This window comes from Hippopotamus amphibius, chromosome 4, assembly GCF_030028045.1.
Source record: "Hippopotamus amphibius kiboko isolate mHipAmp2 chromosome 4, mHipAmp2.hap2, whole genome shotgun sequence".
NCBI lineage: Eukaryota > Metazoa > Chordata > Mammalia > Artiodactyla > Hippopotamidae > Hippopotamus > Hippopotamus amphibius.
Window position 1 is genome coordinate 29,340,724 of NC_080189.1, and position 17,818 is coordinate 29,358,541.

At 36.1% G+C, this 17,818-nt stretch overlaps 1 protein-coding gene across 2 annotated transcripts in view; it reads left to right on the forward strand.

The window, feature by feature from the left end:
* The window catches only part of CADPS2 (calcium dependent secretion activator 2), a 524,489-nt gene that overhangs the window by 352,301 nt on the left and 154,370 nt on the right, over nt 1–17,818 (forward strand). For both annotated transcript variants that reach the window (XM_057732060.1, XM_057732061.1), the window contains exons 10-11: nt 8,670–8,778; nt 9,827–10,027. In XM_057732060.1, the coding sequence (XP_057588043.1) occupies nt 8,670–8,778; nt 9,827–10,027 (310 nt within the window). The remainder of the gene's footprint in view (nt 1–8,669; nt 8,779–9,826; nt 10,028–17,818) is intronic.

Consider the following 17,818-nt stretch of genomic DNA (forward strand, 5'->3'; position numbering starts at 1 on the left):
TTCTCACCACATAATTGAAATCTGTAATTCTAGCAATATAACAACATTTTATTCCATTGGTTAATTTTCACTGATTAACATTCTAAATTCTTTGTAGAATGTTAACACATTACTATCAAAAAGTATAACATTTCTCAACGTTATAAATCTATAACGTTGAGAAATAAAATCCCATGTATTATTATATAATATGTATCTTATATATATGTAAATAAGATTTTGGATTTGGAATGAAATTATACATTTTATTATGTCCTATTACAATTTTAAAACTGCTTACTGTTTTTTTCTGATCAGTTTTCAGTTTACAATACATTCCATTATTTTGACCTTATCTTTTTTATAAGTAGAAATACATAAAATATAGAAAGATCTCATTATTTATATGAACCAGATGTTTTTGAGAAGGTTAGGAATTTCTTTTTAATATGAATAATTACTTCCTAACTAGTTGTTTCCCAAATTATTTTTTGGCTCATTGCTTGTTGTTTCATTTTGGTTTTCCTGCATTTTCTTAGCATTTTGATGGCTTTGTGACTATAATCATAGCTGTGTATCCTGAAGGAGTAAGATCTGGGTCCCCGTGGCTCTCACAGCTGTGTCCATCACATAATGGGTACTCAAGATAGGCTGTTTGGATGAAGGAATGAATTTGGCCTCATGTTTATTAATTCCTGAATATTTTAAGTGGAGTGTTCAACATTTAGAAAATCAAATATTACTTGTATGCCAAGTGGAGGAGGATTCATTTAAGGGTAGAAGTTGGATAGTTTGGGCTTGCAAAGTTGTGATTTGTACTTGCAAAAATAATACATTTTCAAGTGTGACTGAGTAAAACATTTATCGAATTGAAATAAGTTAAATTTTGTAGAGAAATTAAAAGGCAGGGACTATATGCCAGACAGTGTAGGAGCCAGTGAGGCAAAAACAGGGGACAACACACAGGAAATGCAATTAGAAAGGTAAAGGGGACAAGTTTGTCAGCGTCTTGGGAGGAAGAGTAGGGTTTTACTAGATAAAGAAACGGATAGAAAGTGGGCTTTTAAAGGTGAAGGTGATGTTTTCCTGCTTGGGAGTTCAGATGAAGAAATGGATAGAAGGGGGCAAGTCGTGCCGGATAGTCTGTCTGCAGTAGCAGACGCAGTGGTGGCTTGTACTGCAGCTAGTATTTGCTGGAGATTGTTGCTAGCCTTGCAAGGAAGGCAGATCTTCCTGTGCTTTTCATCTCTCTCCCAGCGGGTTCCAGATCATTCCTGTGCTGATGTGGCAGGAGACTTTCTTTTAGTCAGGTTTTTAAGACTCTCCAAAAGAATGAAATGGAAAACCTGAATGACTTGCTTAATATATATTTCTATTTTGTTAATAATTGATCACAAACCGATTACTTTTTAATAGTCTCTGGTATCTAATAATTGCTTTAATCATAAGACAAATTTTAACATATTGTTTTATATACTAACCATCGTAGATTTTTTTTTCCTGGAATGTGGTGAACAGGACATGTGTAGTTTCTCTCATGCACATAAAAGTTAGTCCTACTAGTCCCAAACTCCATAAAACAAAATTAGAATCGAAAGATTAGCCAAAGCGTTTAAATTGATGGTCTTGGCTAGTCCTAAAAAGAACACTAAGAATTCCTTTATGGCAAACATCTAGAAATGATACAATGTAATACACTTCTTTTTGAAAGCATAACTGTAAGAAGAATGGAAAACCTCAGGGACAAATAGTGAAGCTTGTGAGCTGACATTGTGGCTGCACTGGGGCTGGGTATGGGTCAAGGGGTGTTGGTGTTGCTGTGTCACGGGCTAGGGACTTTATTGTTGACTCGAAGAAAGAAAGCATACCCTGATATGTTCTCATAGTGGGAATTTGGAACAGAGACTTTCTCATAAAGAACTTAAAGAAGAGCTAGATTTCAGGGAAATGGTGGACTAAAAAGCCTACCCTCAAGCTGGTAAATTTCTGTTTGGCCTTAGGCTCTGAATGTGGAGCAAAATAGATCCCTGAGAATGTAGTTAGCCTTGACTCAGAGAGTGTTGAAGTTCTAATTTATTTTCTCCAAATACAAGGGAAACACCCAAGTTGAGGAATTAACATAAAAAAATATTTCTGGATTGGTGATATATCTGAGGCATTTGGCATTAAAAATGTATATATATATTTTTTTTTTTTTTGGAGAAATGAGCCCTTAACCTAGGCTTTGTAAGATATCTACAGATAAAACTGTGCTGAATATGAGCTCATAATTTTAAATTATAGAATAATAAATTATTAACACCCCCAAAAATTTCAGTAATAGAAATATCACATATATAAACTATAAAATAATTGTATTTAAGGCATTGAAATTTATAAGCGGGTTCAAAGTATAAGAACAAAGCAGCATTAGAAAAGAATGTAACACTATGAAATAATGAAGAAGCAGATTTGGAAAGGGACTATGTAGAACTACTAACTAAAAATGTAAAATAGTCATTAAAATTATACCCTTATTGGACATGTTAAACAGTAGGTTAGACACATCTGAAGAGAAAATTAGTGATGTAATTAATGATAGGGTATTAGTTATAATCTGAAGCAATAACTGAGAATTCAGCGTTGCAGAAATGCAGGAATATGAAAATATAAAGAGGTTAAAAGATATAGAGGAAAGAATCTAAAGTTTCAAGATACTTCTGATAGAATTGGAAGAAAAGTAAGTATACGGGAAAAAATGGGACAGACTCAACCTTTGAAAACATAATGAACGAGATTCTAAAATTGATAAAAAGTCATGCATTATCAGATATAAGAAATGCAACAAATATTAACTAGGATAAATATAAAACTAGAAATTTCTCAATGAAATTACAGGACAACAAAAATAAAGAGAACATTTAAGAGAAACCAAAGAGAAAAGACAAATTAACTACAAGGGAACCATAATTGGATTTCCGTCAGACATTTCGACATAGATATATAAGCCTTCTGACAATAGAATAGTATCTTCAAAGTGCTGAAAGATTACTAGCCTAAAATAGTATATATAACCAAGTAAACCATCATTAATAAATAAGATAAAGATGTATTTTAAAAGAAAGAAAAACTGACTTAAAACAGCTTTTGCTAAAAGAAAGGAAGAAGATAATTGAACTCAGAATGATGGAGTGTCATTCAAGAAATAATGGTCACAAAAAAATGGGTAAAGACAAGGGCAAATAAATATTGACTATATAAGAAAACATTTAATAATGAATATTTTCTATGACTATGAATATTAGTATATTAATAGAAATATTAATTAGGATCGTAATATTTAGTAATGTTACTAAAATCAGGTAGAATTAACATACTGAGCACTGATTTATAAGGTGGGAGCTGCCGATAGAAGCAAAGCACTCAGAGTTTTCTGTACTTAGGAGGAGATGAGTTAAAAGCAAAAGAAATACACATTGGCCGTCCCCATTCTAACACAGAGCTTCTAAAACCCTGCGAATTTCCTAAGTAATGAGAGTGATGAAGGTGTTATGTTGTTGCGGTGACTTTTGGAAGCACCTTAGGAGGGGGGCCGGTGGCCAGAAGAACCAACCACACAATCAGAGGGTTGGAACTTTCAGTCCTCCTCACCCTGACCTCTGGAGAAGGGAGAGGGGCTGGAGGTCAAATAAACCTCCATTGAGCAGTGATGTATTTAATCATGCCTGTGCAAGGCAGCCTCAGAAACCCGAAAGGAGGGGGTTCAGAGAGCTTCCGGGTTGGTGAGCACGTGGAGGTTTGGGAAGAATGGTGTGCTGGGGGGAGCGCGTGGGTGCCCCTCACCCTTCCCCCATGCCTTGCCCCGTGCATCTCTGCCATCTGGCCTCTCCTGAGTTATATTCTTTTATAATAAGCCTGTGATCTAGTGAGTAAATCATTTCTTGACTTTTAGGAGCTGCTCTAGCAAATGAATGGAACACAAGGGGCGGCGGGGGGGAATAGTGGAAACTCTGATATATAGCCAGTTGGTCACAAGTACAGGTAACAAGTTGGACTTGCGACTGGCCTCTAAAGTACAAGGAGGGGGTCATGAGAACCTCCAATCTGTAACCGGTGGAAAGTAAACAGCCTTGGCTTGCAACTGACATCTCAAGTAGGGGCAGCGGGAGGGCAGGCTTGTAGGACGGAACCCTCCACCTGTGGAATCTGTTACTGTCTTCGGGTAGACAGTGTCAGAATTGAATTAAACTGTAGGAAAACCAGCTGGTGTCCAGAGCATTGTTTGTTGGTGGTGGAGAAGCCACCCCCACATACAGGTTGGAACTTGGTCCAGAAACCTAAAAAAGCTTACATGTGATAAAAGCTATATAGCATGAGTGGAAATAATACACACAAAATTCAGCATAGTGACTACTTCTGAAGAGAGAGAAAAGGAATGGGTTTGAGTAGGTGTAATGTATAGGCATTAACTGTATCTGTCCAAAGGAGCTGGGTTGGGCTGTGAGGACATAAAGCACACACATGCACACACACACACACATACATACAAGAAGTTATGATTCAACAAAGCCGGGTGGGGGGCATATACGTTATCGTATTTTTTATGCCTGAAGTATTTCATAATATTTTTAAGGTAACACTGGTAAATCACTTTATGGAAGAATGGCGGGATTTTGGACCAAGATAAGTAAGAGACTGAGCCGCTTTTTAGAATAAATAATAGAAGTATAATGTTATTGCTTACCATTTACCACCACCGCCTAAGAAAACACCCACAATCATACCTTTTTACGCAAAGAAACTGAAGCTCCTATGGGAGCCAGTGGGTTTCATCTGTAAGCCTTAGGCATATGCAGGTGAGAAAGTAAATGCATTGGCCATCCATAAGATAGAGAAAGAAAAAGAAAAGGAAATCTAAGAGTAGCAAGAACCATAAGTGTCTCAAGTTATTGGATGCACTGTTCCCAAGCAAAGCTGTGGATTTTTTTCCAAAATAGAAAAAGTCTGATTATAAAGTAATTCATATTCTTTGAAAAAAACTTCAAACACTGGAAAAATAACTTTAAATGACCTGTAATTGTACTATCCAATAATAATCCCTATAAATGTTTCAGTATACATATTCACATATGTATATAGTCTTTACCCAAAAAACGCACTGTACATTTTTTTAATCTCTTTATGTTATAATATATGTTAGAAATAGTTTCATATCCAGGAAAAAAATCCGTCATATTTCTTTCAGTGGCTGTGTGGCATTATATGTGGTTATACCATAATGTATTTAACCAAACCACTGTTATTTTTTCCCATTTTTTCTTGTACGCCACACTGCAGTGAACACACTGCACGTGCATCTTTGAGTATTTGTCAATTTATTTCCTTGGGTAAGTTCCTAGAAGGATATTGGCTGGATCGAAGGCTACATAATCCATAAAGGCTTTTAGTACCAGGGTTCTCCAGAAAGGCCAGCAGCCTGGAAACTCAGGCAAGAGTTGATGCTGCAGTCTTTTTTTCTTTTTTGTTTTTTAATATATTTTACATCTGTACCACTTTATTTGACATTTATTAGATGCTTCAGTCTTGAGGCAGAATTTTCTCTTCTCCAAGAAACCTCAGTTTTTGCTCTATCACCCCATATTGTTATTAGTTCTTTGTTGAATATATATTTTGCATATACCTTTCTTAGTCTGTGGCTTTGCCTTTTTACTTTCTTTATGGTATCCTTTAATGAGGAGAATTTCTTAATTTTGATGTTAGTTCATGTGATCTATTTTTTTCTTTCATAATTAACTTTTTTTTGAGTCCTCTTTAAGTCGTCTTCATCTACCAAAATGTGTGCTTGTTTCCTTAGTTTTAATTTCTGTTCAAAAGTGGGAAAAGGAACTCTCATCAAGCAAACTGTCTTCCCTGGAATCCTGTGTTGTAGGAAATTTTGCAGTTTAGATATTTATCAGTCTGCCAAACATCCTTTTCTCCTGCTGGGAGCAGCACCTCCCCCTCTCTATTTTGGGGAAACTTCCAAGAGCCTGCCTGTTGTAGCATTCAACAGTCTTTGCCACAGATGTGAGCTCTTGACCCAGCTAACCGTGGTACTTTTGCCCCTTGGCCACAGTGAATGGTCCATGTATGGCCAGAGGTGGCTGCAGAGCTGTTGGCAACTATAGTTCTAGCCCAGTGAGACTTAAGGACAAGAACATGAAGCTAGTTCCACAAAAGAAGCAGAGCGGAGAGACAGAGCAGATCTTGGCCGTGTTGAGTCATGGGGCACCTAAAATTTAACTTCACCTGGACCTTCCTGGGGATTGGGTTATGTGGCCCAGGAAATTCCCAACGTTTATGAAGATCTTTTTTACTTTGGTTAAGCCTTAAAATATGTGTGCTTGAAAATGTGGTTCCATGGTTCTGTGTTTGAGAATGTCCCTAATATGTCTTATTCTTGGAGATTCATAATGTGTATTAGCGTATTAAAGGCTATAGAAAACCTGCAGTAAAAGAAGCATGTTTGTCTTTATTTAACCTGATGAGTTCCAAACTTTTTTTTTAATTGAAGTATCATTGATTATAATATTATGTAAGTTACAGGTGTACAATATAGTGATTCACAGTTTGTAAAGGTTATATTCCATTTATAGTTATTATAAAATATTGGCTGTCTTCCTGTGTTGTACAATATATCTTTTTTTTTTTAAGAACTTTTATTGAGATAGTTAACAGACAATAAACTGCGTATATTTAGAGTGTACAGTTTGGGGGTTTTTTTTTCTTATTAGTAATGTATATATGGCAATCCCGATCTCCCAATTCATTCCTCCCTGTACAATATATCTTGTAGCTTTTTTTATGCATAATAGTTTGTACCTCTTAGTCCCCTACCCCTGTGTTGCCCCTCCGCCTTCCCTCTCCCCACTGGTAACCACTAGTTTGTTCTCTGTGTCTGTGAATCTGCTTCTTTTTTTGTTATATTAACCAGTTTGTTGTATTTTTTATTTTTTTTTAATTTTTATTGGAGTATAGTTGATTTACAATGTTGTGTTAGTTTCTGCTGTACAGAAAAGTGAATCAGTTATACATATATCCACTCTTCTTTAGAGTCTTTTCCCATATAGATCATTACAAAGTATTGAGTAGAGTTCCCTGTGCTAGAAGTAGGTCCTTATTTGTTGTATTTTTCAGATTCCACACGTGATATCATACAGGGTTTGTCTTTCTCTGACTTACTTCACTTAGCATAATGCCCTCCAAGTCCATCCACGTTACTGCAAATGGCAACATTTCATTCTTTTTTATGGCTGAATAGTGTTCTATTGTATATATAAACCACATCTTCTGTATCCATTCATCTGTTGATGGACACTTAGGTTGCTTCCATACCTTGGCAATTGTAAATAATGCTGCTATGAACATTGGGGTACGTGTATATTTTCCAATTAGTGTTTTGGGTTTCTTTTGGGTGAGGGATATATACCCAGAAGTGGAATTGCTAGCTTATATGGTAATTCTATTTTTAGTTTTCTGAGAAACCCCCATGCTGTTTTCCACCAGTGGCTGCACCAGTTTACATTCCTACCAACAGTGTACCAGGGTTCCCTTTTCTCCACATCCTCACCAACATTTATTATTTGTGGTCTTTTTGGTGATGGCCATTCTGACAGGTGTGAGGAGATATCTCATTGTGATTGTAATTTGCTTTTCCCTGATGATTAGCAGCGTTGAGCATCTTTTCGTGTGCCTGTTAGCTATCTGCATTGCCTCTTTGGAAAAATGTCTATTTTTTAATCAGGTTGATGTTGAGTTGTATGAGATATTAGGTATGTTGGATGTTAATCCCTCTTCAGTCATGTTATTTGCAAGTATTTTCTCCCATTCAAGAGGTTGTCTTTTCATTTTGTGAATGGTTTTCTTTGCTGTGCAAAAGTTTGTAAGTTTAACTTGGTCCCATTATTTATTTTTGCTTTTATTTCCTTTGCTTTAGGAAACAGATAACCAAAAAAAAATATTGCTATGATTTTTGTCAAAGATTGTTCTGCCTATGTTTTCCTCTCGGAGTTTAATGGTCCCAAACTTATTTTTAACATGACTGTTTTTTTATGGCTCTTCTATTAAGAGCTCATAGAATCTTGGCCCGCAGATCATCAATTTGGGAAATGCTGAATCATAGGCATTAAAGGCCTAACTGTGAGCTGATAAATGAAAGGTGCTTTAATCTCTGAGCAAGGTTTTTTAAAAATGCAAACATTTAATAATTTATGTGCAGGGACTTCCTAGGTGGCGCAGTGGTTAAGAATCTGCTGCCAGTGCAGGGGGCATGGGTTCGAGCCCTGGTCCAGGAAGATCCCACATGCCGCGGAGCAGCTAAGCCCGTGCGCCACAACTACTGAGCCTGCGCTCTAGAGCCTGTGAGCCACAACTGTTGAGCCCATGTGCCACAACTACTGAAGCCCACGCACCTAGAGCCCGTGCTCCACAAGAGAAGACACTGCACTGAGTAGGCCGCAGACCACAATGAAGAGTAGCCCCCGCTCACATCAACTAGAGAAAGCCCGCACGCAGCAATGAAGGCCCAACGCAGCCAATAAATAAATTTATTAAAAAAAAATTATGTGCAAATCATGTTATTTTTTAAAATTTTGGGCGAAAACTCTTCTGATGAAGAAAAACCTAAAAGATAAATTTAATGCAACCAATATGTAAACTTTTTTCTCACGCAGGTTAGCCAGTACACCTTTGCTATGTGTAGTTATAGAGAAAAAAAGTCTGAACCACAAGAATTAATGCAACTTGAAGGATACACTGTGGATTATACAGATCCCCACCCAGGTAATTCTTAGTTGAATCACTTTCGCTGCCTCTCATGTATTCATGAAATTCTCATAAATATCCTGTGTCTATTCTCCATTTCAGACTCCACTCGATGAATGGTACATATTTCATTTATATACCTAGACAAGACTTGATGGGATTTAAATTATATCTTTATGAGGCTACTTAGTTTAGCCATAACTCATCATCTCTGTTTTCTTAGTACAAGAATGAAATATATGAAAGTTACTGTAATAGGGAAATTGTATGAGAAATATGAGCAGTGCTTTCAGAAAATTCCTTACTGAAAAGCAAAAAGGTACAAGAGACAGAAATAAGGAAAGAAATGGCTAATGAATGACTGTATATTCTACTAATTTTCTCCCCAACAACACGTTCTTGTACTTCCTCCCTCCTAATATATTAACGCTGGATATGATACTAGACACTTGGTGCCTGAGATTAGTGAGTGACTGAGTGAATATGTGGAGGTTAATGAAATTAATAAAGCATGGTTAAGAAACATATAGATACTAATAAATTGAGAAATTACCACAGAGAAATTAAAAATAGGAGTGATTGATTGCATTCACTCATTAGTCACTTAAAATGTAGAATATCTTCTCTGTGAAAGAATTTTGCAAAGGTAAAATACCATACAAGTATCATTTTTGTCTTACCTGTATTTTCTTCTGCTAAACTGGTCGTATGTATTTCCTGCGTATAGAATGAGAAGTGTGCCAACAGTTAATGACTTTCATCTCTGGCATGAAATATCAGACTTTGCTGTGCATTCCTTTGGGGTAGGTTTGTATGTCTTGTAGAACACTGCTGTGTTGTGGACTGTCCCCTAAGCTGTTTTTATTTTCCAAAGTGATACAGGAGTGTATAGCTTTCTCTTTTTGTTTCCCTTCAGCTCTTGGTTTGTGGATTTGGTCCTCAACTAAAAATGATTCAAGGCATTGAAATGCAAATAGCAAATCAATTCTTTTCCGTGAGACCATTTAATGAATGATGTTAAAATGCACCAATTGGGTTTTTAACAATATGTTTTTTTACTCCACAGGCCTTCAGGGTGGTCAGATGTTCTTCAATGCTGTTAAAGAAGGAGACACTGTAATATTTGCCAGTGATGATGAACAGGATAGAATATTGTGGGTTCAAGCCATGTATAGGGCCACAGGTCAATCGTATAAACCCATTCCTGCAATTCAAGCCCAGAAGCTGAATCCTAAAGGAGGAACTCTTCATGCAGATGCTCAGCTTTGTAAGTTTTGTTGAAAAATAATTTGATTATCAATTAATAACCCTAATAAGATATAAAATTGAGCCCAATTTGTTCAGTATTATAGTTTACATCATCAACTGATTCCTAATTGAATAAAAATAGTTCATGTTAGTAGTCGTAGAATCAGTTATCTAATTTCTCACACAAACCCGTAATAAATGATGCCTGTGGTTTCCAGTCATGAATTTGCCAAGCATTAGAGTGTCTCTGGGCATCTCAAGAGCGTAAGAGAAAATTTATTTTGACTGATGTGTTCTATTGAAATGGGAAAAGTGTTGTAAAATCGTATTGGCATTGGTAAGATTCCAGAATACCAAATGATAAGCCATCACTTTCTAGAGTTGGTCCTAACAAACCAAGAACATAATAGGCCTATTTTCTGTTGTAGGTTGGAAAAAAAAAAGTCATCAAGGCAACTTCCTTTTTCTAAATACCTTTATATTCATGTCATTTTCTGTGTGCTAATTTAAATCGTTAAGAACTAAATTCTTCATTTTAATTTGCAAGCAATTAATAACAAATTATGTAATAATGATAGAAACATTTTCAAACATAGCTTTAATAATAATTAAACTGAGCATTTTAACTTGTTATACTCCTTTCCGCAACTTCTCTGGTTCCTCCTGTAATGTAATAAATCAGTTTGTCTTTAATTGTAAGCTCAGATCATGACTTTGCATACAACACCCTTCTACTCTCAAGATTCTTCTCCAGGAGGGCTGCTTTTTGACACACATTGTTTTCTTCTCCTGCTTTTCATGCATCAAATAACTACTTTCTGTGCTTTTTAGACACCCATTAGTATTACATTCAGACATCCTAAAGGCACTTTAGGTCACATAAAGATGGAGTATGGACTCAACTCCAGTCTCCTGTGTGCTTTAGGCTTCAATGTGTACACCTTTAAACTTCTCACGATCCGTCTTCAAGTGATTACGGCACTTCATGCGCAGTATACACACCTCTGACTTCTTCCGTATCTCCCTCCCTGACCCTGTACTGCTATGGTCATATATTTTACTTCTATTTATGTTGTAAATCCCACACACAATACATTGATATTATGCCTTGAACAGTCAACTATCTTTTAAAGAAATTTAAATAAGAGAAAATGTCATATACTCAACTGTGTAGTTACCATTCTTAGCACTGTTTATTCTCTTACAGCGATATCTCACTTCTTGAAGGACTTCCTTTGGCTTTTCTTGTAGTGCTTTCAGCTTTTAGGTTTTTTACATATGAAAATGTCTTTATTTTACCCTCATTATGAAAGATGCTTTTCTTTCAGTACTTTAAAGACTTTGCTCCACTCTCTATTAACTTGTTTTTTTTTTCCTTGATGATAAATGTGGTATCGTTTTTGTTTCTTCCTCTGTACGTAATGTGGTTTTTCTTTCCTCAAGCTGCTTTGAAGTTTTCCCTTAAACACCAGTTTTGAGCAATTTGATTATGACGTGCCTTGGTATAGTTTTCTTCACAAAAATATTCTTGAGCTTTATTCTAGGACACAGTTAAATGACTTGAGAGAAATTTGATCCTTTCAGGCTTTGCTTCTAAGTTTTGTTAGGTGGGACCAAATAACATCTAGTCTAGGATTAATTGCCCCCAGTTCTGGACCAAGACTTTTCTTAAGGACCCCAACTGATGACCAGTGAAGTTTGAGGTTTTATCTTCTGGCTATTGGGAACAAGCACTGTTCCGGGCTCTGTGTGTGTTTGGTGCACTGTCCCCTCTAATCCTTTAGGGTGGTTCTTTCCCCATCCTCGTTGTTGCCTCCCAGGCATGAGGTGGTGAATATTCATTTGAATAAGGACTGGGGAGCAGGGAGAGAACGGTACTCTTTCCTGTAAACTCCAGCCACCTTGACCCTCCTGAATTGTCAGCTCTGTCTTCTCAGCTCAGGGAGACCACTAGCTTTCCCTGGGTTCTCCTTCCCTGAACTGCAGCTTTGAAAGTTTCTCCTGGCATTAACCTGGGGCAACTAAAAGGCTCATCTCATCTCTCAGAAATCACTCTTCCATGTTGTACAATGTCCAAAGTTTTGGGAACTTCTTTTAAAATATTTTTTTCATGAATTTTTAGTTGTTTCAGGTAGGCAGGTTAGTCTGTTTTTAATTACACCGTCTTGACCAGAAGCAGAGTGATTGTTTTCTTTGTAAATTAGAGCAGTACTTCTCAACCTCAGCAAGACTGTCTTTTTGGGCCAGATAATTCTTTGTTTCAGGCATTGGGGGGAGGGCTGTCCTCTGTGTTATAGGATGTTTGGCATCATCCCTGTCTCTTGCACACTAAATGCTGGTAGCAACCGACCCCACTCCCCAACTCCCTGCCCTAGGTGTGGTGACCGAAAATATCTCTAGACGTTGTCAAATGTTCCAGGGGATAGGGACAAAGGTAAGGAAGATTTACCCCCATTTGAGAACAGCCGAGTTACAGGGACCTGAAAATTATTTTTGTGAAAATGTCTCCCTCGTTCACTTGTGTTCCAGTATTTTTTTTCTTTACATCCTGGGTGCAAGGAATACCCAAGGAGTGTGCTGATATCCTAAAGGATGTCACCCATCTTACACTTAGAAGCAAGAAAAGTGCTCAGGAAGCACTGGTCTAGAACATTAAAGTCATAACTCCGTGATACAGAATTAATGATCCGTTTACTCAGATAGCCATGTAATTTCTTGCTAGCAAAACCTTTCTATCAGATAACAATGTATTGTCAAGGCAGTGTTGATCACGCTCAGTGAAACAATTTTCTAGCCCCTTGATTAACTTGTTTTAAACAAGCTAAATTTGTTCTACAAAGCCAAACTGTTCCAGTCATGTTAAGAGCTTTCTTGTATTCCAGGCTGTTAGTAAATTTTTCTGTCAGAGCAGACACTGCTGTTTTATCTTTCTTAAAGAAAGAAAAGAAAGAGGAAAAATGTGTTTATACATCTGAATGGGATACTGACCGTGACCTTTATCAGAGATGCCACTGGACTGCTCCAGAGAAGAGTTTTGCCCTTACTTTCCTCCCTTCCTTGACTTCCATGGTATTCCTTTTTCTCTTTCTTGACCATGCTCTTGGAAGAACAACTTTCAGAGTCATTAGCGGACACTGAGAAAATAACATAAGATTAAAATGACAGAAATAAATGTTTCTAACCCATTTAAATATGTTTTTCATTTTTTTGCTGACCTACAGCTGGTAAGGGTAAGTATTTTCATGATTTTTTTTTATTTTTTTTTGCTTCACTGTATTAAGATTTTTGTAATGATAGGATTTCTTAAAGTAATATCATGATCTTGTTTACAGTATCATGATACTGCTTTTTAGCCAAACCTGGAATATTTACATTAACTTTACCATTTATGAAACAGAAATGTTTATTTTTGCCACAACAGGAAAGTAGAAACAACTGCGTATCTATCATTCACGTGGGCCTAAAGGAAAAGGCTATGAAGGTGTCAACAATAGCATGCAAAAAGTGCTCTGCAGTGTTAAGTGGAGAAATGCTAAATTACATATGTGATGTTATTTCCACTCTATCAAAAAAACAGTTTAAAAATATAGGTAGAATTATACCTAAAATATTTACAGTGGCTGAGTTTAATTGGAGGGATTGGTTGCTAATTCACTCCGTTTCCTGAATTTCTTTGAAGTATCTATGTTATAACTTTAAAAACAAAAGCTCATTTTTAAATCCAAGCATACTGAATGGCTAGGGATAGTCAGAAAAAAATAATAGGTTTATAAAATCTAACTTATTAGGAGAAAACCTTATTATCTTTAAAAGCATAAATAATGCTGTGTACTTATAGATTTATCCAATAAGTGGATCTATTCTACTTCCCTATTTCTTTGACTTTCAAGATACACAGAAATTCTAAGGAAAAGGGTAAATTGGAGCAAAGTTGGGGGAGTACTATCCAACGTTTCTGCTTCAAACTGCCTTTCGCCAGATTGACAGACGTTGTTTGGTTAAAATATCCATTTTGCTGTCCCCAAACAAAATATTACGCAAGCACCTTTTTTTTTTCTTCCTCTTACTCAGGCACGTAACATAATATAATGGGTGTGTTATATAATATAACACAGTGCCCGTTGACTTTTCATATACATCAGTGTCAAAAATGAACCAGAGTACATACCTTCTTTTCAATTTTAAGCCAAATTTCTTAAAAATTCTTAAATCTGACTATAAACTTACATTTAACTTTATAAGCTAATTCTCCTGATCTAATAAGTTTTACCCTTCATCAGTAAAGTATGTCCTACTTTATATTGAACATATTATTTCAAGTAAATGTTGAATATTGGTTTACGTTGCTTGTGATTATAGGTCTGTATGTGTTGATTAAAATTGTCATCATATAAAGGTATTATTTGTTATTTGCTGCAGAAAGTAAGATGTCTAAATCCATATATTCATTTTTAATCAATTTACCAAAACAAGCCAGGAAATTATTTGGGTCAAAATAGAGGTGTGAACAGACTCATTAATATATCTACCAACTTTTTCTGTTAGATCTTCAGCATAAACCATATGTACATGAACATACCAACCAGATAATCTACATAAAATTTGAAAACATTAAACTCTTCCTATTGAAGGCTGTATGGGTGCTATGAAAAGAGAAGTGGTACTTCTCTGTGCCACTTTAACTTGCTGTAAATTTTCAAGCTCAGTGAGAGCTGGAGCTAAAAGGAAAGGCTAATCAGGTGGGTAGTGGTAAATGCAGCTACAGGCAAACTCCTAAACATAGGGTAATCTTAAAACAGTTTACTGTATTTCAAAAGGTTCATTTGTTGCCTTGTTTAGCTCAAGATTTTGCAGAGAAGACAGGCTCTTAGCTAGCAGCACTGTCTTTTTAGTGCTTTTGGTCTTTGAGTCCCAGGCCTGGACACCTGAGCACCTGAGTGGTCACAGAAGGTTGATAAATGGCCTCCTCTTCTACAGTCCCTTCCTGTTCTTGCCCCTTCCCCCAACTCTCTTTTTCTTTCCCTTTCCCTTTTATATCTCTAATCTCTCACACCACCAGGAACAGGAAAAAAAAGAAAAGAGGGACTTCCCTGGTGGTCCAGTGGCTAAGACCCCCTGCTCCCAATGCAGGGGGCCTGTGTTCGATCCCTGGTCAGAGAACTAGATCCCACATGCCTCAGTGAAGATTTCTCGCGTGGCAACAGAGATCGCGCATGCCACAACTAATACCCAACACAGTTAGAAAGAAGGAAAGGGAGGAGGGGAGGGGAGGAGAGAGGAGGGAGGGGAAGGGGAGGGAAGGAAGGAAGGAGGGAGGGAGGGAGGGAAAAAGGAAAAAGAGAAAAAGAAAAACATACAGCATCCTTAGAATTAGTTGCAAAGGAAAGAGAAACATTTCGGTTAATTTTTACCCTTCTCACATTCTGAACTCTGACTTAGGTGCCCTTCCTGGGATTTGACCTCCTGAGCACATGGGAGCTGGCTGTGGTCAATGCCCACCAAATAGCCCTCCCACCACAGTGGGACCTGCCAGCTTGCTAATAGATCTCACACGGTTTTCTATGCTGGCTATTTTCAAGTCAGTGTTAACTGTTTAAATTGATACTGTGAGCCTACTTATTATTCTTTTCTCACGACTTCCAACAGCTATTACCCTAATGAAAAACTTAAATTTTCAGGTCCCATTTCAATAAAGCCTCTATAATTTCTTAAATCTATAGCAAATAGAAATCTTTCTCAATTTGGGTTTTATTCCATCCACTTGTACCACACCTGGTGAGAGTACTACCTAAAAACGCTGGAGCATGTATCCAGTTGTTACCATAGAAACTCTCCACCAGTATCCTCATTTACCATGTCCAACATCTGTACTTAGTCCATAGGTTAATCATCACAATTCATGACAGTTTTACAGCACCATGTGTTAGCTCTTGTTGGTTTCTTTTGATGATTTCCTTATTTGCCTCAGAAGGCAAACTGAGCGGAACTAAGTTGTTATTGAACATTTGATTAGTGCTGTGAATAATTTTCCATTTAAGACTAGTCACGTAATTTTGTGTTATGATGAACATTAATTGAAGATAATCGAGTGTAACTCAGTTTTAAAACAGGTCTCCAAGCCTTGGATTTGGTTATGTAATTGACTGAAAGCATGTTTTCCATTTATCCCAAATGATAGCTCTGTGTTACCCTCACGGTTAATGAAGACACGTTAGGCCAAGAGAAAACTCTATGAAAATTTTTTTTATAAAAATAAGAAACTAGATATTTTAATGAGAGCTATTTTCCTGTTTTACTTTAATTCATGAGAGAATTTTAAAAATGAAATGTTACCCACACAGATCAAAACTGTTGCCTTTCTAATTTATTCATAAATTCATGGGAACTAGTGGTAAAATAGTGCATGGTGAAGTATATTTGCATAAAATATTTTGAATTGTGCTGATCAAACATAGAAAGGAAGAAGAAAAGATGCTGGGTTTTTACAGCCTGTGTTTCAAAATGGGATAATCCCCAAAAGTACCTTTCACTTTTATAGAATTTACAGCCCTGGAGAGATTGTAGGTTGCTGTTTTTTTTAATAAAAATTTTAGTGGGTTTGTTTGCCTGTATGTTTTTTCATTGTCAATATACAGTTTGTGTTTTTGACTTAAATTGCTATCGTAAATATTATTTTTATCAGTAATAGTATTTGCTAGAAAGATACTTTTCCATTTATGTGTGTGATTTGGAAAGGCATATCATATTAAATAATGTATGGTTTTGAGTTATATTTCATGAGGAAGGTACTTCATAAATTTATTTTTGGAAATATGTTTTAATTATAGAAATGAACTATAGACTCTTTTTTTTTTTCAGGAACTTGTGTATCTTATTTAAAGACTGTCTACCCATTATTTTAAAATAAGCATTTGCTTCTACAAACCTTTACAGTAAAAAGAGAATTACGGATTTTTTTCTCTATAATTTATTACATATTGTGTTCTCAACACATAAACCGCTAGTGGGCGTTATTTTTAACTTCTTGTTATGACCTCTCTAGTGAAAGAAATAATGAATAAAATTCAGCAGATGTTTTATAAAACTAATACTTTAATTTCATAAAGGTTATACTAAAAGATTTTTTTTTTACTCAGATAATGGAGAGATGAAGATTCTAAGATAAATTCTTTAAAATATAAAATCTTCTGATTTTATATGTGTGCTGTGCATTTTTCAATATTCTGCCTCCACACTTGTTATTATTTCACGTTATCATATCTTTAACTTTATATTAAAAGGCTGTCAGACATCAGAATAAAATACAGGAGAAGCTGGATTCTCTTATTTCTCAGTTCAGGAAAAGCAATTTAGTTTAGTGTTCATCAGTGCAACTAACACTGATTTACCACATATAATGTATTTAGTCATTCAGGTAAGTAATTATTAAATGCAAAAGAATAAATACGGTATTTCCTCCGTGACTCATAAGCTCATACCTTATATCATCAATGAATGGCCATTCATTGCTTGCTGGCTGCATTCATCTCTTGATATCTGCCATTGATGTGAGATAGAAATTAGTTTGTGTATCTTTTCTTTTTTTCCACATGTGAGTCTGAAGACCCTTCAGCTTGAATTATATAGTTCTTCCATCCACAAATATGGCTGAAAGTTGAACTTGACATGGATCAATATGATCTGGGCTAAATATCTAAATGTGACTGATTATGTTAGCATCATGTCCACAGATCAATATTGAGTTTTATTATGAGCCTGACTCTATAATTGGGTTTAATCAATAAACTTTTGTCTCCTGTCCTTTGCAGTT